This window comes from Rhinatrema bivittatum, chromosome 2 (assembly GCF_901001135.1).
Source record: "Rhinatrema bivittatum chromosome 2, aRhiBiv1.1, whole genome shotgun sequence".
Lineage (NCBI taxonomy): Eukaryota > Metazoa > Chordata > Amphibia > Gymnophiona > Rhinatrematidae > Rhinatrema > Rhinatrema bivittatum.
The window spans coordinates 429,213,373-429,236,606 of record NC_042616.1 but is presented as its reverse complement, the minus strand read 5'-3'; the positions used below and the strand labels follow the sequence as shown (position 1 = coordinate 429,236,606).

Genomic DNA, 23,234 nt, shown 5'->3' with positions numbered 1-23,234 from the left:
ACAACTAAGTATCTCTAGTTTGGACAGATGGGGACCACACCGCGTGGGACTTAGATGAGGTCAAAGTGCAGCGCACACGTCAACTCCACAGCTGTGGGAGAGGCAGAGGAGGAGGAGAGTCAAACTGAGCCCCCAAAACAGGCAGGTGATTGGAGAAGCGCCAGGTTGCCACCACTGATTGGCCCCTGGCCTTGCCTGCCCGGGTTTTACAGTGTACGATTACCCTTGTAACTGGACACTGCACAACAGGCTGGAAAACCGGGCTGTCCGGTCCAAACTGGGCAGTTGGTCACCCTAGCCCTGAGACTGGTGCCATAGTGTGATGTCAAGAAGGTGCGTTCTCAGGGCTGGCCGCTGCCATTTCAATGCAGAAGACCTGGGGGCGGGAGGGGAGCTGGCACCCGTTCCCCTCTGACCCCCCCTCCACGGATGGGGTAAATGAGGGCCAGGGTGGTTCCTGGCCCCCAAGTCATTGTGGGGGAGGGTGAGGTGGTGCATAGGGGTCTAGGGAGGCCCCAGTTTTTTAAATTTTATTTTGGGGGTTTTAAAAAAAATATTTATTTTGTTTCAGTGACGGAACAGAAATGAAATAAACATTAAACAGCACGATACCAAGGGAAAAAACAAGCCAAAACGAAAACCCCCCCCAAATAATATTTTGGAGGCTGCACACCCCTAGCTCCTATGCCTTAGCCATAATGTCAAATTAGAGATGTATTTCTGAGCGCATAAATGTGAGTCTAGGACGCAGTGTCTACCGTAAACAAAGTGAAACTAAATTACCATAAACAAACTGCTTCTGGTGCTTTCTTCCACACATCCTGGAGCCTAAAGCAATACAGTGCGCTCAGCCGTGTGCACTGCTTAACCTGCAGTTGGATGCGGTTGCATCCAATACACCGGGAAACTAATAGCGCTCATCACATGCAAATGCATGTGAATGAGGCTATTAGTTATTCAATCCCAATACAAAAATAAAATGTGCGTCCAATACGCACATTTATGCGCTCAGAAATGAACGCCTACCCGGAGCAGGTGCTAATTCCTGAGCACTCCCAAAAGTTGTACAGAAAAGCAGAAAATACTGCTTTTCTGTACATCCTCCGACTTAATATCGTAGCGACATTAAGTTGGAGAAACGAAAAAAAAATTTTTAAATAATTTTTTTTTTAAAGTGCCGGTGGTCAGATTCGGGAAACGGATGCTCAGTTAACCGGCGATAAATTCAGCATCCGTTTTCTAAACCGGCGGACAGCCGCAGACAGCCCAGTACTCCTGGGCTCCCACTGTCAAGGAGGCGCTAAACAATAACCCAGACCAGCGACTTCTCTGGTCTGGTCCAGAGCCTCAGCCATTCGTACTGTGATGTCATCCATCACATGAGAGCTGAATCCGTCTAAACTACTACTTCTAATCCCGGACACCATAAACAAAACTCTAGCGGACATCATAAACTGCTCATTCACCCAGGGTTACTACCCAGATGACCTTAAACTAGCATCCATCAAACCGCTTCTCAAGAAACCTAACTTGGACCCCAAAGATCCTAACAGCTATCGTCCAATTTCCAATCTTCCTTTCATCGCCAAGGTGATGGAGAAACTAGTAAACATGCAACTATCGGAATACATAGAAGAACACAAAATTCTATTCCCTACTCAATTCGGTTTCAGAAAAGCCTCAAGTACCGAATCCCTACTCATCTCACTTACGGACTACCTTACTTTGGGCCTCGACAAAGGACAGGCCTTCCTACTGATCCTATTGGATCTATCGGCAGCTTTCGACACTGTAAACCACGCCATATTACTAAACCAGCTGGCGAACATCGGTATTGCAGGATCAGCGCTGACATGGTTTAAGACTTTCTTAGAGAACAGAGGTTTCAAAGTTAAAATCCTCAACAAAGAATCCCATAGATACCCGTCTTCACAAGGAGTTCCTCAGGGTTCCTCTCTCTCACCAACACTCTTCAATTTATACCTTCTCCCGCTTTGCCAACTTCTAAACAAATTGAACCTAAAACACTTTATTTATGCCGACGACGTCCAGATTGTAATCCCCCTCAAAGAATCCATCAATAAAACTCTAAAACAGTGGGAAAACTGTTTTCAAGAAATTAATGACCTCCTATCCAGTTTAAACCTAATTCTAAACCAATCAAAAAGTGAATTCTTGCTAATCTCACCAGATAACTGCAAAATCACTACGAACCCTCCAGCCAACTTACAAATCTCAAAAGTAAGAGATCTAGGAGTTTCTATAGACAATCGACTAAACCTAAAAGCATTTATTAATCAAACAACTAAAGACTGCTTTCACAAACTACACACATTAAAAAGAATAAAATCCCTATTTCATTTCCATGATTATAGAACAGTGCTCCAAGCAATAATCTTTGCGAAAATAGATTACTGCAACGCTATACTACTAGGCCTCCCATCATCCCATACTAAACCTCTCCAAATGATTCAGAACGCGGCAGCAAGAATCCTAACGAACAAGAGGAGAAGAGATCACATTACACCAGTCCTTAAAGACCTTCACTGGCTGCCAATCCACTACAGAATAATCCATAAATCCCTCACCACAATCTTCAAAAATATTCATGGACTAGCTCCACTCCATCTACAAATAGCACTCAAAAAACACTCCTCCAACAGACCCATTAGAGAAGCGTACAGAGATTATCTACAGGTACCACACACCAATACCACCCAACATATAACACTGAGAGACAGGGCCTTCTCTACAGCAGGCCCCCCACTATGGAACTCAATCCCCTTAGAATTACGACAGGAACCATGTCTTCCAACCTTCAGAAAGAGACTTAAGACATGGCTGTTCAAGAAAGCCTTTCCGGACCCTGACTGATGCTCTTCCACCAAATACAGCAAGACGGACTATTACCCATTAAACTGATACAAACATACCAACCACTGCACGTTCTACTTCTTGTTAAACTTCTATCATCCTCTTCTTCTACTCCCAGTTAGAACCATCCTTGTTTTATTGTAACTGCTTTTTCTGCGCACTTGTTATAATTTGTTATAATTTGTAAATGTATACTCGCATGTTATAGTTATGTACGTTTATAATGTATTGATCACCCCTTGTTTTAATGTAAACCGACATGATACGAATTTCCGTGAATGCCGGTATAGAAAAACTTAAATAAATAAATAAATAAAAAATAAATTGTTGCAAACAGGATTCTATTACTGCATTTTCAGTAGTTTCTCAAAGGCAAAGGAGGAAAATGGTGAACTTCAAGGATAAAACGGAAGACTATTTAGAGAAATAAAATATAATAAGAGCATGTCCCAGCTGCCTGCCTGCCTGCCTGCATACTCCAAGAGAAACACCCCATCACTCGGCTGCAGAAGTCCACTTGTGAACCGTTTACAAAAAATGGTTTGGAAAAAAAATGGCATGGAAGCGTCAGACAAGCAAACACATTTTTATTTTTCACTCATTCATAAAGGAATGTGATCATGGCATCTTGACTTTGCACTGAAACATAGAAATGATGGCACAAAAGGACCAAATGGTCCATCCGGTCTGCCCAGCAAGCTTATGGTAGTATCTGCTGCGCCATGCAGGTTACCCCATGCTTATCAGTTTCCCAGACTGTAAAAGTCAGGCTTCTCATTGGTTGCTGTCTGAGTTCAATTCCCCTTTACCCTTTCCAAAAATGATGAAAAGTGATGCATTCTTAAGAAGTATTTAGCAAAATAAACAACTGACTTTTCAGACATTTGTAAACATAAGGAAAGGTCACTGAGCATGCACACTAGGGGCAGGCAACTCAGTCCTTTGGAGGGCAGGAGATATGCCTGTGTTTCAAGATAACCAAATATCTAAATTAATCTGATTTGCAGATCAAAGGTGTGCAAGTGTGTTTTATGAATGTGGACAGCCTTTGAGGACCGGAGTTGCCAACCCCTGAGTACACAGCTCCCAGTCAGCACAGAACTGTACAGAAAGCCAATAAAGAACTGACCGTAAACCCGCTGCCACCAGAGGAGCAGGCCACTGAAGCCAAGGAAGTATAACACGCCCCCAACGACAGTCTTCCACTCGCGAGACCCCTTCTTCATTTCCTCATAGGAGCGGTTAAAGCTGATGCGATACACTGCAACGATAAACGCTGCCATCAAAAGTGAGGCTTCATCCCATCACCCCTTGTTCTGTCTTAAAGCAGGGGGTAGGTATCTCCAGTTCTCAGGGGGCTGCAAGCTGGTCGGATTCTCAGGATGAGAGAGATTTCCGTGTCCCCTGCCTCAGGTGTATGCGAAATTATTTCATGCATATTCACTAAGGTCTTCCTTAAAACCAGACCAGTCTGTGGCGCCCCCTCCCCCCCGGACCAGAATTGTCCACCTCTGACTTAGAGGTATTTGAATGTCTTAAGTCCCCTTCCCCCCTCCTTTCTCTGTGATGCTTGTCAGTATCTTGCCCTCCCCTCCGCATCTTAAGATGCTACTGTATATTTATCTGGCAACTGCTGCCATAACCTTTCATACAGATCACAACTAACAACATTAAGGGGCGGATTTTAAAAGGAGCGCGAATAGCCTACTTTTGCTTGCGCTCCAGGCGCAAACAAAAGTACGCTGGATTTTAGTAGATACGCGCGGAGCCGCGCGTATCTGCTAAAAACCTGGATCGGCGCGCGCAAGGCTATCGATTTTGTATAGCCGGCACGCGCCGAGCCGCGCAGCCTACCCCCGTTCCCTCCAAGGCCGCTCCGAAATCGGAGCGGCCTCGGAGGGAATCCTCTAACGCCCTCCCCTCACCTTCCCCTCCCTTCCTCTACCTAACCCACCCGCCCGGCCCTGTCTACACCCCCCCCTTACCTTTGTTGGGGGATTTACGCCTCCCTCTGGGAGGCGTAAATCCCCGCGCGCCAGCAGGCCTCCTGCGCGCCGGGCCGTGACCTGGGGGCGGGTATGGAGGGCGCGGCCACGCCCCTGGACCGCCCCGGGCCGTAGCCACGCCCCCGTACCCGCCCCCAAAACGCTGCCGACACGCCCCCGAAACGCCGCAACGACCGGGCCCGCCCCCGACACGCCCCCGACACGTCCCCCTCGGAGAACCCCGGGACTTACGCGAGTCCCGGGGCTCTGCGCGCGCCGGTAGGCCTATGTAAAATAGGCTTCCCGGCGCGCAGGGCCCTGCTCACCTAAATCCGCCCGGTTTTGGGCGGATTTAGGCGAGCAGGGCTCTTAAAATCCGCCCCTAAAGATCTATTCCGTTTACATTTATGGCACCAGAGCAGATCTGTAACAGCTCTCAAACCCCCACGACATGCACAGCAGACTTATTTTTATTAAGAATTCACAACAGTGCAGTGTCCATGATCCAGCCCAGCCAGTGGCCTGCTTCTTCTTCAGTCATTTCCAAATCAAGGTATCAACTTATGTGCACAGGGATTCTCAACAAATTCCCCGGGCATAACGTGTGCTCTGCCTCCATGGTTATACCCGTTTTCTTTTTAATGTAACAATAAAACTCTTCTGTTTTGTTGGTATCTGGTATTGGTGATTTTTCCCAGGCTTAGCAGTGTGTGTGTGTGTGCATATGAATGATGGATCTGAGCACAGGAGTATGAGTGCCTGTGTACCGTGCAGGTCCAGTTAGTGTGGGCTTGTGAGAGTGATTATGAGAAACAGCTATGGACAGAGATGATGGCGGGAGACGTGTGTGGACAGCGCACGGAGATTCTTGTGCAAAGGTACTTTTCCCATAGACAAGTGCCATGATGTACTGTGCCCCTGTGGTACTGTCCCATTGAAATCGTCCAGAAAAGTTTCCAAATGGCTTTGAAAGCTTTTTTTTTCTGGATTATAATATTACAACAGAATTGGACAGAGCAAATGGAAATAGTGTGGCGCGGGCCGTTTCCCTGTGACTTTCAATGGGAGGCAAAGAAAAGAAATGACGCATTTTTCTTCACACAGGAGCTACGTGGCCGAACGGGCAACTCGTTGGACTCACTTTCCCTTTAAAAATGTGCTTGTAGGCCTGCAAGCTACCTGTAGGGTTTGCCCTCTACATAGTTTCTTGTGAGCATCTCGAACAGGCACAATATCTCGTAGTCCCCCTTCCCTATACTGCCTATAACAAGCAGCGGTGAAGCATTAGAGAAGGAAAACCTTACAGGCAATCTTCTCCTCCTTGGTGAGCTGAGTCCAGGGCCCGGACTCCTTTGCCTTCAGCGCCTTCTGCTCTGGCGTCAGCTGCGTGACAAAGGGGGCGTCTGGCAGGGGCATTTCACGACGCTCACAGTACATCGGTTTGGTGAAGTCGACGGCAGGTGCCTCAGAAACATCTGTAAGACAAGTCCCAAAACGAGAATCGCTAATTGCATGAGGCAGGAAAAACCCTTTTTACTTGCCTAGAAAAAGGCACTGCCCTCACGGGATAACCAGTTATTCCACATGAAATAACAGTTTTCCCCCTAACTCGTACTCTTGCCTTCTGGTGACTACACTCGCCTTACATGTGTCTCTACCTGCTCCTCAGCTAGTGGCTGCTGTGTGCTGTGATAACGCTAAATATAGTTAATTATCATTTAGCAAGATCTTACTACCTTCAGAGGCGTTCAGACTGTCTCACAGCTGAGGCCAACAGTGTGGGTTTTCCTGCATCGGTTTTCATCCAGGAAAACAAGCCATGGCGTTATTAGATATGAGACAGTGCGCCTTCTTTGGTAACCCGGGGGTTTTTGGTAGTACACTTTTCTGATTATTTTCAAAATTAAAAAAATAAAATAAAATATTGAATTTTAAAAGCACGAGAGGTAAGTAGCCAGAAATATTTTGAAGAAAGTGGCAAATGTTTTTTTCCAGTAGGATTATTAACGTTTTGTGTGTTTATATTTTGTTTTGGCTAGCCTATCTGCTTAGGTCTCTTTGGGCTTTCAGCCCAGTTTCAGGCCTGCTCTGCGGCCGCACGCTTATGTTGCTGGAGGAAGCTTAGAGCTGAGGCACATGGGCCTTTTTGGCCAGCTGCTCTGAGTTCTGACCTACCCCTGCCTCTACCTCCCCTCATCGCCTGGTCAGGTGAAACTATGACCTTCCATGAGCTGAGCGGCCTGGACGCTTTCTCCTTCCTAAAGTCCATGTGAAAATACATTACAAAAAAAAATATCAGGGGCTTTTTCCGCCACGCAGATTGTTCAATTGGCTGATGCCTCCCTGCCCCCACTCCCACGCACCTTCTCCACTACCACCTCACAAACACACACAGGCTGTTATTTCTTCATTTAGTTGTTGACAGGCGCACTAGATCAGTTGCACTATTTCACTGTAGGCAAGAGAAACGCTCTTCTGCGAGACCATTTAAAACATTATAATAAAGCGCCTATGAACAAGAATTTCATAGATGCTTTATTATAAGTTGATGTGTCCTGTGGGAGGTTCCTTTTACTGTATGAAAGGGTAAACCCCCTTGCAAATTTGGGTTGACAGAACTGCCCCCCTTTCCCAAACTGGTGCAAGGTAACGCCTTCATACAATAGCATGTTACCCTGGCACACTTTCTTGTTTTATGGACGCCGAATTTGCGTAACATCCTTTATCATCTAATGATATCATTTGCTCCATTTGCACGCAGGTCACTCTGTCGCGCTCCAAAACACCACATCTGCACTGATGTTTTGGGACATTTACTGATGTATTTCCTTAAGGCCCGCTCTCATTGTCTGACCAAAAATTGCCCCTAGAAAACCTCAACTGAACACAAAATACAAGCAAAATGATTTTCCTTCCTAGGTGTCACCTCCTTTAAATATGGCTATCAGCGTGCGCATTGTGGAACAACGAAAGAGGGCAATTTCTGGCTGGCTATGAACATGTGTGTATAGCTTTGAATGTTATCCTCAAGAGTGGCAAAGGAGAGCTAAGATGGAGCGGAGAACAGACAACAATTAAATGCAGAAAGCACGGCAAGACTAAGAGAAAACAAACCAGAAGAGCAAAGGGGATGTTGTGAAAGGGCCGAGATGGAAAGGCAAACGGTTTGCAGATATGGTAGAAGGCAGGCTGAAAGAACAGACAGCAACAGATTCCATGGAGATAGCACCGAGGAACGTCATTGTGGACTGATGAACGTGGTATGCCAGTTTTGAAAAACTTTCAGATTCCTTCATATACAAATATGTTGTTTAAATGGCTCTTTTCCTGTCACTTTGACGGGTGCTTCTGCTAACCAGCCTAATATAATAATCCTCGTGTCTGCCTGGGAAATGTGAGGTTGCGGTACCTGTAGTAGCCTCAAAAGTTTAAGTATCTTCATTTATAATAATAGGGATCCTGACACCTTGAGGCCACTGCTGCTACCACAGCCTCTTGTGTTTTCTGGAGAGACTCTGAGTACACTGGTTGCAGCAGCGGCAGCGGCGGTGGTGGTGGAGGTACTGGGGGTAGTGGAGCGGACAGCTGGTGTAGCTTTCGACGAAGGATCTGCCATAATCAAGGTGCGCTTTCATAGGCTTGGCCAAAGGAAGACATTTCCCCTCCTAAAAAGTAGCTTGCTCCATAAGTGCTAATGCCAGACTCTCTCCCTCCCTCCCTCCTCTGTGGCTTGTCTGCGGGACGTAGGAAAGCAGCACCAGTAGCCCTACTCCCCCAGGTGCCAGGGCCCTCTCGCTCTCACATGGATCAAACAATCAGCTGTTTCCACCACACAGTGCACCGTAGATGCAGAGCAGCACACAGTTCAAACAGCTGATCTGTGAACCGGGTGGGGAAAAGGCCCCAGGAGCAGGAGGAGTTAGTTGGAAGTGCTGGGCTGCCGGTGCATCTCTCCCGCTGGCAGGGGCAGGGCCACAAAAGGAGGGAGATGAGAGAGAAATGCACATCCTGGGTGAAACAGGAGAAACATTTTTGAAGCCTTGAATGGTGAGGAGGAGGGGGAGGGGGAGGAGAACAGGGATTCGGGGAGTGGGGGAGAGAGTCAGGAATAGGGAGGGGGACAGAAAATCAGGAGAGTGGTGAGCTGGTGACTCAGGAACTGGGTGGGGACTTGGGAGATCAAGAGCTCAGGGATGGTGGAAAGAGCAGGGACTCAGTTTAGATGGGGATGTGGGAAAATTAGGATGGTGTTAGACGGGCTTGAGTGATGTGAGTGGGTGCGGTGAGACACGGCTGGGAATGTGAGACTGGGGGTGTTGAGAGATGGGAGGGCTCACAATATGGTGTGAAGGACCTGGAGGGCTGAGGAGTTGTTGAGAGAGAGGGCTGAAATGGGGGAGAGGGTGGTAAAGGGATGAAATGGGCAAATGAGAGGTTTAGGTAAGGGGAAGAGATAAAAGGGACTGGAGGCCGGGGAGGGAATTTGTGACAGAGAGGGAGCCAGGATTGGGGAGGGGACAGGAAGAAAAAGAAGGTAGATGAGGACCTGGGGAGAAGGTGAATACACAGCATAGGAATGGGGGAGTGATAAAAGACAGAAGAGAAAGTAGGAGGTTGGGAAGGAGGTAAGAATGGGGGGATGGAAAGCTGGCAGGTAGGCAGGAGGTGAAAAGAGGGAGTTTGAGGACCAGGAAGGACAATGGAGGTAAGAACCAGAGAGGTAGGATGGGGGGAGGGGAATGGAGGAGTAAGATCAAAGATGGAAAGGAGTAAGAGAGAATGCAAAATAAGAAAAGATGTGGAAGATGGCATAGAAGGAGAGGTAAAGAGATGGTAACGGGGGATGGGACAACATGAAAGGGAGTGACTGGAGGGGATGGGTGGGCTTGAAAGGAGATGACCAGAAGGGAATGGTTGGGAAAAAATAGAATGGAAGAAGCCAGGCTTCAATTCCCCTGACAGTCCTTGTGCAAGTCGCTTTACTCTGCATTGCCTCAGGTACAGTCAAAGGGCCTGGGTTTACTGAGACTTTTCTCCCAGTCTGTGTATAAGGGAAAAGTGCTTAGTAAATTGGGCCCTTAGATTGTGAGCCCTCAAGGGACAGAAAAGTAGCTCCAGTACCTGAATATCATGGAAGGCAGAATATAAATTTAAACATCTTTTTTAGAAAAGAATGGTTGGAGAGAGAGAGTCACTTTGGGGAGGGAGAGCCAGAAAGCAGGCAGCTGTTGAGGGGAAGGACAAGGGATCCAGATATCTGGATTTTAGTAAGGGGAGCACCCCAGTGAGGAGGAGACGGAGGGCTGAGAAGATGCAATGGGGGCGAGAGTTGGGGAGGGAAAAAGTTGGGACATAGACAACTGGAGGGGAAGAAGGAATAAAGATGAATTTGACTGTAAACATTTTGCAGATTATAGCTCATTATTATTATTGTATTATTGGGCCAGCTCAATCAGCACCACTTTGAACTGGGCTATGGTGCCACGAGCCTTCAATTGCTTCTACCCAGGGTATCTGCCCCTATTTTTATAATCTTCCATGACCCAACCATTGCAATGATGGTCCAGGCCACGAACCATACACCATAATTACCTCTGGAACCAGTACACCCTAACTCCAGCCAGTAGGTGTCACCACTGAGCAACGGCAAAGACTCCTTCACCCCTCCCCGCCTATCACCCAGGGGCTGTGAATGCTGCCTCCACAGCATCCCCAACTCCAGCTGGACCAGAGAGCGAAAACTGGGCCCAGGAATCATACCCAGGTTCCCCCTCACAGTGCACAGCCCTTTCCACTGAAATGCTGACCCAGCCCCTTAAGAAGGGGCAAAGAGCACCACACCACAAATAAAAATAAGAAAACCAGCTTAAGAAGAAGTTTTACTTTAGCAGGGGGAAAAGGTTAATTGTATAATCAACGGGTTCCTTTGGGTCACCTACAGAAGGGCAACATTTTACCTTCATCTTCCTTGCCTGTGTTTCCCAGAAGAAATGTATCACAACAAGGCCCACATTCCTGACAGGCAGCGAGCCACGGTCAAAACCTGCAGACTTCACTGGCTAACGAGGAAGAAGGAAGCAAAAAAAAAACCCCAAAAAACTCCAACGTACGCACATGCGAAACACTGCATGTGATTTTAATCCACAGCTATTTCCCTCTTTAAGAGATCAGTGCTTTATTCCAGTCAAAAAAATGTGACCACACCACATTCAGTTCAGCAGCAAACTGCAACAGCAGAGTTTCAAGAGCCAGCCCTGCAAGTGGTGACTTTCTGCCAGGAGTAATCACCAACCCAGAAGCTTCTAGAGCTTGCTTCCTTTTCCCCATTGGGAAAAAGTGGCAGGTGGATCTGGTACCCTTTTTTGTATTTACAAAATTAACACTGCAACCTTGAATTTATTCTCTTCACAAGAAACTGCCGGGTAGAAGGACGGCAGATCATTTCAAGGTGTTCTGTGGTAGCTGGATGAGGTGGGACAAAACCTGTGCATGCGAGAGGACTCATGAAATGTATTTTCCCGCGAGTTCCCTCTGATTGCTTTGCTCCATGTAACTTCTTTTTTTTTTGCATGGATTTCACCTGTTCCACAGGACACACAAATGTATTTGTATCTGGGTGGGTCTGCCTCCACCAGCTCTCTTTCCCCTGCTGTTTGTTCCCAAGGTGTGGGTTCTTTCGGTGGGGATGAAGGCAGACCACCTTACGCCAGGCGGGTGCTGCGAATTTCCCTTCTGTGCGTGCGCTGCAGGGCCTCTCGCTAGGGACAGACAGGCTGGACACAGTTTGGGGGGTTCGGATTAAATGTACTGATTCTTCAACGTTAACTCAATGACCAAGAATCAATCCAAGTGTGTGAGATTAGGGCTGTCTTTCTTACTGATGCTTCTCTTTCTCTGGGTATGTGTCCTGTCTCTCAGGTTCCTGGGAAGTGGCTTCCTACTCCTCTGCTGAGTGCAAAGGTTGTCGCAGTGGGCAAGGGAAATCCTACCAGTTGGGGATCCCCTAAATCCCAGAAAAAATCCTAGCTGGGTCCAATTGTTCTGGTCTCTTGGGGGTGGAGGCCCTGTTGAGGGTCCCCGGATCTTCCTCCTTTTTCCCGAACTTCCGACGTATGTGACTTCTCTGAAGGAAAAGACCAATGTGAAAAGGACTCTAGCTACACAGCCCAGGTTCCCTGTGAGGAGGGGTGGATCAAAAAACCTCCTCACAACAAAAAGAGGAAAACACATAAATCCAAAACGCTCTCTCTCTCTCTGGCTGGGGTGATGCTGTCACTGAATTTGCTCCTTCCTTGGACTAGAAGGATAGCTCACAGGTCTTCAGCTCCCTGACCTCTGCATCCAGGGTCTATCCTTTACCAAAGGGGACATGGTTTCACCCCAGTCATAAAACAGACAAAATCTCAATAAAGTCTCTCTTCCAAAAATAGGAAGATCTCCACAGGCAGGGAGTGCACGATTGGGAGCCTTAGGCCTTAACTCAGAAGAGCAATCAAAACTAGCTCTTCTCGCCTCAAAATCTAACTCGAACCCACCACACTATTCCTATTCCCCCCCCCCCCCCCAAGTGAACTATGAGATGACTAATCACAGACACCCTCAGGAGGAGGTGCTGCATAAAAATGGTGTCTCCCATTAAGCTAGAAAACCTAGGGGGAGGGATCTAGGGACATCTAGTGGCTGGCCACACCCAGATGAAGCATTATTATGGGCTCCAGTTTAAGAATGGGGGAGAAGATAAAGACAAATTTGGAGTTTATCTATCAGTAAATAAAACGTTTATGCTGGAATGAGAATAAACTGGGTTACAAGTTGGTAGCGAATGTTGCATTTCCCAGACTATTTATTTATTTTATTTAAAACTTTCTTCAAATCCGCGACTTCCTAACGTGTGTCCAGTGCAGATTACAAAGTTACATCCATAAAATACCACATTAAACATACAAGACAATAATACTTTTCTTTAAAAAACAATAAAATACAGAAACATCAAAATATAACTAACAATTAAAGCTTCTTCAAAAAGTATTCTTTTCACTAATTTTTTAAACATTTTAAAATCTGACTGCTCACATAGTCCTACCGGTAGTTTATTCCATTGCATTGCAGCTACTGCGGGAAAAACCTGCGATCTCGTTTGGATCCACTTATACTGATTAGCAGGAAGAATGCTTAGCTGCAAGGTAGCTGTTGATCCAAGAGTTCTTCCGGGAATATAGTATTCTAACATACCTCGTAAGATGCAGGAGTGAACACACTTTTTACAACACATGGGTTAGCTTCTCTGGTAGATCTAGATACAGCGTACTGCAATAGTTCGGATGAGTCAGGACCAAAGCTTGCACCACCATCCAGAATAGGTCATGAAGTAGAAAACTCTTTAATGGCATAACCTTAAGAAACGATCTAAACCAGCTTAAAACTGTTCCCCCTGAGCCATACCGTGCTAAATAGCTTAGAAGCATCTCATGACGCGACTGACTCAAAGGCTGCACTTAAGTCGAGCTGGACCAGTATGCCTGTGCCACCCCGGTGCAGACAACATAGGGAATCTAACAGACTCAAAAACCAAACTGGTTACAGGCTAGCATTTGGGACTCATTTATATAGTCCTCTAGCTGTTCCAACAGTGTTTTCTCTAAAAGTTTTGCTACTGTTGGTAAACTTGATACAGGACTGTAGTTCCCCAACTCGAAAGAAGAGAGGCTACAGTCTTGTTTCTGAGGCCTCACAGATGCTCGTTTCCACCTCTTTGGAATCTCACCGTCATTCAAGGACCTAATAACCATTGCTCTTATCATATGATAAAACCTATCCTTCAAGTCCTTCATAATCAAAAAGGGGCAAGGGCCTAACACTGAAAAAATAGTTCTCAATGAAGATACCGTAATATCCACTTCCTTAAGGGTCATTGGTTCAAACTCAGTTCGAGAGTTTGCAAGGCAGCGAGATGTGTTAAACTCACATTAGCAGAGGTGTTTACCAACTGAAGTTGTACAGATCTTACTTTCTCCTCACTTCACAGTTAGGCATCTCACTGTCTCTTGTTAGAGGGCCAGCCATTAGTCTCTTTGTTATAGCAAATAGCTCTAATGGCTAATTATTGGCCTTCTGTAAACAAGCCCCATAAAATAGGCTTTTAGCTTCCTTAAACAGCTGCAATAGTTGATCAAAGCAGCTTTGTATAACAAGAGAGCGTGCTCATCATTTCCCTTTCTCCAGCATCTCTCAGCCCTCCTTAAATTTCTTCAATTTTCGGCTACTGCCAATGTGAACCAGGGTGCGCAATGCTACTACTCTCTGATTTTAATTTTGAATTCTGGGGCTACTTGATCATATGTCATCTGTACAGATGTATGCCAACTATCTGCCATAGCTTCTGTCAATAGAGTATCCCATTTGTCCTGCTCAAATTGCTTTTGCCAACATTCCAGGAATAGCTCAGTATTCACTGGTGGACCTTTCCTGTAGCACTCTTTAGAGACAACATTCCTCGATCTTTGAGACTGGCTTCTCAATTTAAAAAACTGTTCAAAAAATGGTCAGTCCAGCCTACTTCTTGCTTAGCAATATTCTTAGTTAAATTTACATCATCGTCTCTGCATAGCAGAAGATCCAAGGAGTGCCTTGCGCTATGAGTTTTACCCTGAATTAGCTGTGTAAAATGTGCCGTCTCTATGATTGCAGCAAATTCTTGCATTCCCATTGTGGCTCAGTCTTCAAAATGTAAGTTAAAGTCTCCTACCAAAATGATCTTTGTCAATCTCATTGCAAGAATGCTCACAAAGTCATTATGTAAACATAAGTTCTTTACTGGAGGATGATAAATTACACAGATATTCCATAATGAAACCCTTATAACCAATGCTTCAATCGGTGAATGGGCTTCTTGGACTAGTCTACTAATCTTGAGTGAGTTTTTATAGAAGATCATTATTCCCTTGTTTCCCTTCCCGCCCCTGCTCAAAAAATGAATAACCTACTGAGCATGCATTAATATTTAGAAGAATTAAATCAAACTTATGATGCCAGGTCTCAGCTACACACAAGATATCTAAATGGTGTGTTGTAATGGTATCTGTGGACTATGATCAACTCACTCTTATTCCTTATTGACCAGGCATTAATATAACCTATACTAACGACCCCTTCCATACTCTCCCCCCAAGAGAGCTCAGCGAATATTTCTCCGTAAATAACGTAAATACCGAACTGACTGAGTGCTCTTCCTCTCTTTATTAATCCCACCTTAACGGCCTCTTCCCATAATAATTGGAATCATCTCAACTAATGCAGTAAACATTTATATAAAAAAGAACAGTAGCATTAATCGCATTGTCCTACCGCACATGAATTTCAAACTTCTAGAAATTCCCGGCCAACGGCCAGGGCCCACTAAGGGTTCACCAAGGGGCAGGCCCTTAGGCAAGCACCCCTAGGCGAGTGCCCGCCTTGCAGGTCCCCTTTTATGTCTGTGCTGATGATGTTATGGTCACGTGACACTCAGCTCCTCTCAGCGCATTTCCCAGCCAAAGTCCCAGCTGTAGCAACAACGTTGGAATAAAGGGTAGTAAAAGGGAGAGGAAGCCTCTTTGTGCGAGGCCTGGTGCAGTAATGAAATATGAGAAGATCAGGAGGGAAAGGACCCTGGATCGGAGTGGAGAGAAGGAGATGACTGGGATCTGGGTGAGGAGGAGAGAAAACTGCCGGGATTGAGGGAGAAGGGAAGGAAAGGGGTCTTGAGTGACTGACTCGGCTCTCAGCAGCCCCTGCCACCAGCCCCGCGTTGAAGGGCCGGACCTTAGGCCTTTGAGGATGTGACCACTGTGTAGGCCCTGCAGCCACTGGGCCCGGTATGATCTTACCATTTGCAGCAGTCTAAACACAGCTATGCCCTTGTGTGTGGCAGTTTCAGTATTATCATAGGTTAAGTTTACTTCCCTCTGGTGCCTCTCTTACTTACAATCATTTGCATTCATTATGAGAGAAATTATCAGAATGTACCTGAGTAAAAATGGCTTTTTTAAAAATTGCATACCCCCCCCCCCCCGCTATGCAGTTAAAAAAAAGTGCATTGTTTCACAATGAGTGTCCTTTTACCTGTACTGAGCAGAGACATCCCCAGGAGCGGGGTTAGGGCAGGAATGTGAAACAACACGCCCAGGGTCGCATTTTCAAAACTCCACACATTTTTGAGGGGAAAAATATCTGCAGAAAAAGCAAGTGCAGCTCTCTGCGGATACTTTTCCTCCAAGGCAATTTTCAAATTGAAAATAGAGGCGTACTCTTCCTTTGAGAACCCGTACATAGCCAGCAGGTTAAAGTAATCACAGACCTCTGCACCAAAACACACAGTTTTCAAAATTGCTCCTATGGAATGAAAGTAATTGAATTGCAAAAAAACCAATACCTGCTTTCCTTTCATCCCACACACACCAACAACACACAAACACACACTTTGGAAATTGAGATCTTATTGATATTTTAATTCTTTTTTTGGGGGGAGGGGAAAACAAAATTAAGGTTTGCCTGACTCCCATGAACTGATTACTATGTATGCACCACAACCTGCTATTGCCGGATATAGCAGGAGTCATTTTAAAATACGTCAATAAATGCACAATGAGGACTGAAAATAAGCAGATTTGTATCTCTCACACACATACAAAACCATACTTTTTTTTTGTGAGGTAGAAATCCAGCAGACGGAGGAAAATTTGACCGAGTGCTACCGACTCAGCTGAGTCCACTTTACCATGACTTTGAGCTGCCTGTGCAAGGCTTGTTGTTGACAGGCTCCTCCAGGCCACTGGCCTGGCTCCTCGCAGAGCAGCAGTGAGTGAGACCAGCATCTGCATGGCAAAAAGAGATACAGCAAGTATTAGTGAAATACGGAATTGTGGTAGGTGATTTTTCTTATAAGATAATGGGCAACTGTACAGCATTGCGAAAAGGAAGAAAGGAGATGACGGGGGATTGAAACGGTTAGAACCCCTTACAGGACTGAAATTTGCATGCAATCCGGAAAGATCATTTCAATAAGACTTTGCATTTTGGTTGAAAATCCATTGGGGCTTCATTGAGAAGTATACCTGGAGATGATCTGCTTTTGGGGAACACCAAAACTATGCCTCCATGCATGCAATGGGGCAAAATCAGGACTGCCTCAGCAGTGGCCCGAGTGACATGCCATCACCAAAAACATTACAGAAGGTTCAGGCTGTGCAGAATGAAAGACCTCAGAACTCTAGTATGGCCAGGGAACTAAACCTCTGCTATAAAAAATAACTATAAATCAATTACAGAAAACCACAAATGAAGGCAGGATATAGTAAAAGCAAGTTGTTTCTTTTAGATAAAATTCAGTCACTGTACTGCCTTGTACTGCTAACTGTAGCTTCATTTCTGCTCGATACCCCTTGGGGGCAAAATTAATGCAAGTCACAAAAAGAAAGGGGTCATCTGGCTGCAGGTCATCATGAACAGGCTAATCCCATCCTGGTTTTGCCCCATTGCATGCAGGGACTTGTAGTGCTGATTTTCTTAGGGAATTCAATGGGAAAATCAGAGTCACAAGGTCATGCAAACAATAGCGTGAAACCAGGAGAGTACTGCTCTGTTCCCTGTAACATGGAGCCATCTGATGACCATGACAGGCTTATACAGGATCAGAGCACACAGAAAGATGCTGTCTGGGAGAATTGTGGCAGGTAATAAATATTTACCTTTTTTATGCTTTTTTCTATAAACTTTTTATTTAACCACAATCCACATTTATGATTCTATATAAGCTATAACAAATCATATGAATCAGACATTGCAATAAAAGATATCTGGTTACATTTACACCTGTAGCATGCAAACATAAAAATAGCACAGAAATAAACCTGCATTATAGACATCAAGCAGAAGAAGTGTTGTGCTAATTCCAGTAGGGATCCCGATCATATTATAATATTTTGATTCATTTCTGTGAGTTTCCTAATTGCAGCAACAGCATGAATTTGTGATCTCCAGGGACCTAAGTTTTCATTGTATAGCCAGAGCAGTCAGGGGCCCATGTACCATAATGCACTAACAAGTCCCAGTAATCTCAGTGGGGCCTATTTACTAACGCTGATGTGCAACAATGCACATTTTCATAAATAGGCCCCTGTGTAAGTCTGGACAATGAATTAGTGTCCCAGATTCCCGAAAAACAAAACTGTGGAGAGAAAGAGAGAGAGAGAATGAAAAGCCAATTATTTTTTTTCAATTTCAGCTTTAACTCCTTCCAAAACTATTGGCCGTAACATGGCCACCATATATGATGACCACAACTTCTCCAACGTAATGGACTAACTGGAGAGTCAAATGTAATGCAAAAAACACTGTGCATCTATATTTACAATGTAAGAGATGAATACGAGTTCTCCTTTTACTACAAATTGAAACCTTATGTGCCCGCTTTCATATTACATGCCAGTCATCACTGGCTAAACTAAGATTTAAATTTGGATTCCAGTCTTTCACACTCTTGGAAACTCCAAAATGTTCATCTTCATGAGTGAGCAGAGTTGTACAACACTGAAATCAATTTACCAAACATATTTTTTGTGCATAACACTCTTTCTATAGATGTTAAGCCTCTAGGGATATCAGGAACAGCCAGTCAAGAAAATGCCAACCTCAACTGGCAATACAAATATTTGGAGTGAATTAGTAGACTAAAATCAGTGGTCAACTCCAAGAATAAACCATAAACCACTTTGCTTCCAAATCTTGTTATCACCATTCTTATGCTCTGACGCTCCAAAACAATGTATGTCACTGAGACCGGAAGCATTTTCAGCATGCCTATAGGCAACAATCTCCAGTATCTCTGCATGGCATGACTTTATTTTAAGGTTGATTGCCCTGGGAATTCTCCCAGGGAGCTGGAACTGGTTCTTGGAAACCAGAGGATCCAAGTCAGACCCAGCATGCTCCATTACGGAAATGATAGCTTTATTTTTATATCATTTATTGTGTATTTTTGTTCTGAACATGTGTAGGACATGTTACCAGCCTCAGTCTAATCTATTGCTCTTTTCACTCTCACCAATCCCTCTAACTACATTAGACATGGACAGAGTTGTACTCCATGAATGGCCTTGAAGGTACCTCAAGAAGTCATTCTAGTTCCCCCATTTTGCCTCAAAGAATAGCCAATGCAGCTAAACTACCCCCTAAAGATATTGTTTTGATTTGTTCTTAAATATCTAATGATGTGGATTCCATCACCTCCCTATTTGACTTGTTCTAGTTCTTGACTGCCTTTACAGTTAAAAGGTTCTTCCTCATGTCTAACCTACGTTTCCCCTGCTGCAAATGAAGTCCATCACTTCATTCCCTATCCCCAGGGGACAACATCACCATCCTTTGTTTGAATACTGCTATCAAGTCATCCCCCAGTCTTCTCTTCTCTTAAGCTAAAATGCATTCAACTCCTTCAGCCTCTCCCCACAGAATTCTTACTGTTGTGTTATTCCTTTCTCCAAAATGTCCACTGATGAACCAGAACTAATTTGTTTTTTTTTTATGTTCCCATCATATGGTCTATGATTTAGATTGCAATTTATAAATTGCATTGTATAACTTTGAAAAGTATTTACGGACTCACTTTTTATAATAATTAAAGGAGGTTGGGGTTAAAAAGAAATATAGCTGGGACAGGTTTGATACCCGGGTCAGTTCTTTCACTCCCTGGGCCAGATGGGGCTCGAAATGCTGCAGAGGTAGTGTTCACCATCCCTGGGGGAAGGGAGCTCCAGTCATTGTGTGACAGTGACACCTAGTGGCTGGATTTAGGGCCCATGGTTGCAAAGTTCCGAAAGGTGTCCTGATGTGTGGCCTCCAATCACAGCGTGAGCTGGGAGAGGATATAAAATAGGAGTAAGATTCCCAGGTAATTGTGAATGAAGGTTTGTGGTGCCTGATCCCAGTGCCAGTTCTGATTGAAATGAAAGCCAAAAGGAGCAGGAGGAAACCGCCAAGTCCAAAGAGAAAAAAATAAAAGAACTAAGTCAAGCCTTTTGGATTTCAATATAAGAAGGGTAAGTAAAACCTAAAAAGTTGAAATTCCCGCATCTCACATACCCTTTCCAGAAGCCAGAAGAGATTCAGAGGGCAGAAAAGATGGCATTGGGTAGTTTTCCAACTCTAGGATCTCTCACTACTTGAAATACCTGCTGGCACTGTCAGGCGGAAGAGGTGAGTGCCGGCTGTGAAACAGGCCTGCGTGCAATGCCTGTGGCATGAACTTCTCAACTTGTTTAATCTCAGCTCGACTAGCCTTGACCAAAGTCCACAGCCTAGTTATTGTGATTTATGTAAACTTCTGTCATATCCCTTCTTAGTCACCTCCTCTCCAAGCTGAAGAGCCTTAACTTCTTTAGCCTTTCCTCACAGGGGAATTGTCCCATCCCCTTTATCATTTTGGTTGCCCTGCTCTGTATCTTTTCTAATTCTGCTGTATCTTTTCTGAAATAGGGAGACCAGAACTGCCCACAGTACTCATGATGTGTGGCCACACCATTCATTTACACATAAGCATTATGATATTCTCAGCTCCTTTCTGAATGATTTCTAACATTCTATTTGTTCTTATATTATTATTATTATTGCTGCTGCTGCAGACTGAGTTGGGGATTTCAAAGTATTGTCCACACTGACCCCAGAATCCTTTTCCTGAGTGGTAACTCCTAATGTGGCGCCCAGCATGGTGTACATATAGTTGAGATTATTTTTTTTCTCTGTGTATCACTTTGTACTTGTCTGCAGTAAATTTCATCTCTCAGTTCCCCAGTTCCTGCAGTTTTCACCCTGCTCATGTTAGAGAAGGCACTTAAAATGTTATTTAAAAAACAAGAGAGGCAGCAGTTAGAATGGAAATGGCAAGTAATATATTATCATAAGAGTAGAGGAGGATCTGGAAATAGGATGCCAGTTCCTTATCACCAGCAGTGCTGCCAGCAATACAAGCAGACTCAGTGTGGTGATTCCTTGTCACTGCTTCTGCTGTTCACGTGATTACGAACAATTAGAAATGGGTTACTCAATGGAATCGGCAAACTTCCCCAGCAGAGAGAGAATACTTTACTGATAGACACAAGTCTTTGTACATTTTTGGAGCGGGTTACAGAAGCAGCAGCGGGGGGCACTTCTCGTTTCCAAAAGAGAGGCTGTAAGGAAGCAGGACCTTGCACACATTAATACTCATACCTGAGAGGAGAAGAGATGAGCATACCTGAGTGCTCTCCAGCTCTGAGCCACAGACACTAGGGGGCCGATGCAATACAGTGCGCTTAGCCGAGCGCACCGTTTAACCCGCAGTTGGACACGGGTTGTGGAGGCGCTACCTAATCCCCTTATGTAAAACGCATAGTTTTGCGTTCGGAAATTATCGCCTCTCAAAAGTTGTACAGAAAAACAGAAAATACTGCTTTTCTGTACATCCTCCTACTTAATATCGTTTACTTTAAAAAAGTAAAAAAATAAAAAGTTTAAAAAATTGTGCCGGCAGACAGATTCGGGAAACGGAGGCTCAGTTAACACGCATCCATTTCCCGAACCTGTGGCTGTGCACCGATTAGGAAAACGGATGCCAATAAATTCAGCGTCTGTTTTCTTAACCGGTGGACAGCTGCTGACAGCCGACCGCTCACGGGCTCCCACTGTCAAAGAGGCAATAGGGGCCCACTGTTCCCTGATCGGGGACATAGAACGTTATCATCAGGGGGGATTAGACCAGAGGATTTTAGAAAGAATATGGTGGCCCCATTTTCATTGGAGTCTCTGAGCATGAAGGATTCTATGAGCCTTCCCTCTGCTACCATCTCTCCTGGAATTGAGGAAGGCATTAATACTACCACAAGTGGAGGCGATGGGGATTCTAAGGTATATCCGATATTAAGTCCCCCTTTGATTAAACCTGCCGGGATAACCTTGGAGGCAGTTTGGAACGCACTTGTTTCCTGGAATCAGCCATTTCTTCTTTAACTGCTGTTTCACTTGATACCAATCGTTGTGTTCTTGCTGCTGAAGGCCAGGTAGCTACTCATGGAGTAAAGCTTGAGGAACCGGAATCCCGAATTTTGTCTGTGGAGAATATCCAGCATAAGTTGGTTCAATCAGACTTAGTTTATTCCAAAAAAAATTGGAGAATGTAGAAAGTTCTTTAAGGATTTTGAATTTGAGGGTCTTAAATTTTCCACTAATTAAAATGATTTCCCCATGTGATTTATTTAAGAGTTATCTGTCTCAAATTCTTAAAATCCCATTAGATGCTCTGCCTGTTATTTCCAAAGCTTATTAAATATGACAGATATTCTTGGATTATCTCAGGAGATGGTTATCCTAAAGAGAGGAACTGTGTTGTTTCCTTTGCATTTATTTCAGATAGAAATTCTGTGTTGAGGTTTTTTCTTCGTAACCGTTTGCAGATATTTCATGGACAGAAAATTTGGATATACCCTGATATCACAAGGATAACTCAAGAGCGCAGGAAGAAATTTCTTCTAATGAGAACTGAAATGTTATCATGTGGGGCAAAATTCACTTTGAGATATCCATGTAAGTGTTTAGTGAAATATCTCAACTCCAATTATGTTTTTTTTGAACCATCACAGTTACAGATGTTCCTGGACTCCCATGCCTAAGCTCTCTCTCTTATGTAGGGTCGGCAGTTTTGATGTTAAGTGGACGGGTTATCTTCTTGGGATTACTTTTTTTTTTTTCATGATATATTTCGCTCTTTCACCTCTTGGTTTTCCCTTTTTTTTCTTGCTATTTGGAGATATGTATATTAATGATATATTAGTGACATGTTCACTTTTGTATTTCTTCAATGTTAATTATGATGCTTATCTCCTATTCTGGTACAAGATCATTCTTGAGTTCATTTGTAAAAATTCATCAAAAATAAAATTTAAAAACAAAACAAAACTATGTGTGGATCTATATCAGCTTGGCTTTTTCTGTTTCCCTAATTGGAAGTTTATTGGTGTTTAGGGCCTGGTTTAAAATTAGTAGTGTTGCCTTTTTATAGGTAGGGTTGTTCCATTTGAGTGCATGCCATAATGCAGGTGTAACTGTGTGCGGATTAGTTTGTGTGCTTTATTGCAGATCCTGGTACTATCAGGCTGATAGAGTACAGTACGCTCCGGTGGAGCACACTGTTAACCCGCATTTGGATGTGCGTTTTCGACATGCTAGCTTTACCCCTTATTCAATAAGGGGTAATAGCGCATCGAAAATGTGCGTCCAACCCCCCTGAAACTAATAGCGCCCGCAACATGCAAATGCATGTTGATGGCCCTATTAGTTATTCCCACATGATACAGAAAGTATTGTGTC

At 44.5% G+C, this 23,234-nt stretch overlaps 1 protein-coding gene across 5 annotated transcripts in view; it reads right to left on the bottom strand.

The window, feature by feature from the left end:
* The window catches only part of LOC115086156, a 67,738-nt gene that overhangs the window by 35,309 nt on the left and 9,195 nt on the right, over nt 1-23,234 (bottom strand). For 2 of the 5 annotated variants that reach the window (XM_029592661.1, XM_029592660.1), the window contains exons 2-4: nt 16,615-16,711; nt 6,164-6,334; nt 4,004-4,135 (exon numbers count right to left, since the gene is read on the bottom strand). In XM_029592661.1, coding sequence (XP_029448521.1) covers nt 4,004-4,135; nt 6,164-6,334; nt 16,615-16,711 — 400 coding nt within the window. Of the gene's footprint in view, nt 1-4,003; nt 4,136-6,163; nt 6,335-16,614; nt 16,712-16,951; nt 16,973-19,976; nt 20,096-21,846; nt 21,919-23,234 lie in introns of those variants that run through there. The other 3 variants (XM_029592659.1, XM_029592662.1, XM_029592657.1) reach the window with 3 other exon arrangements.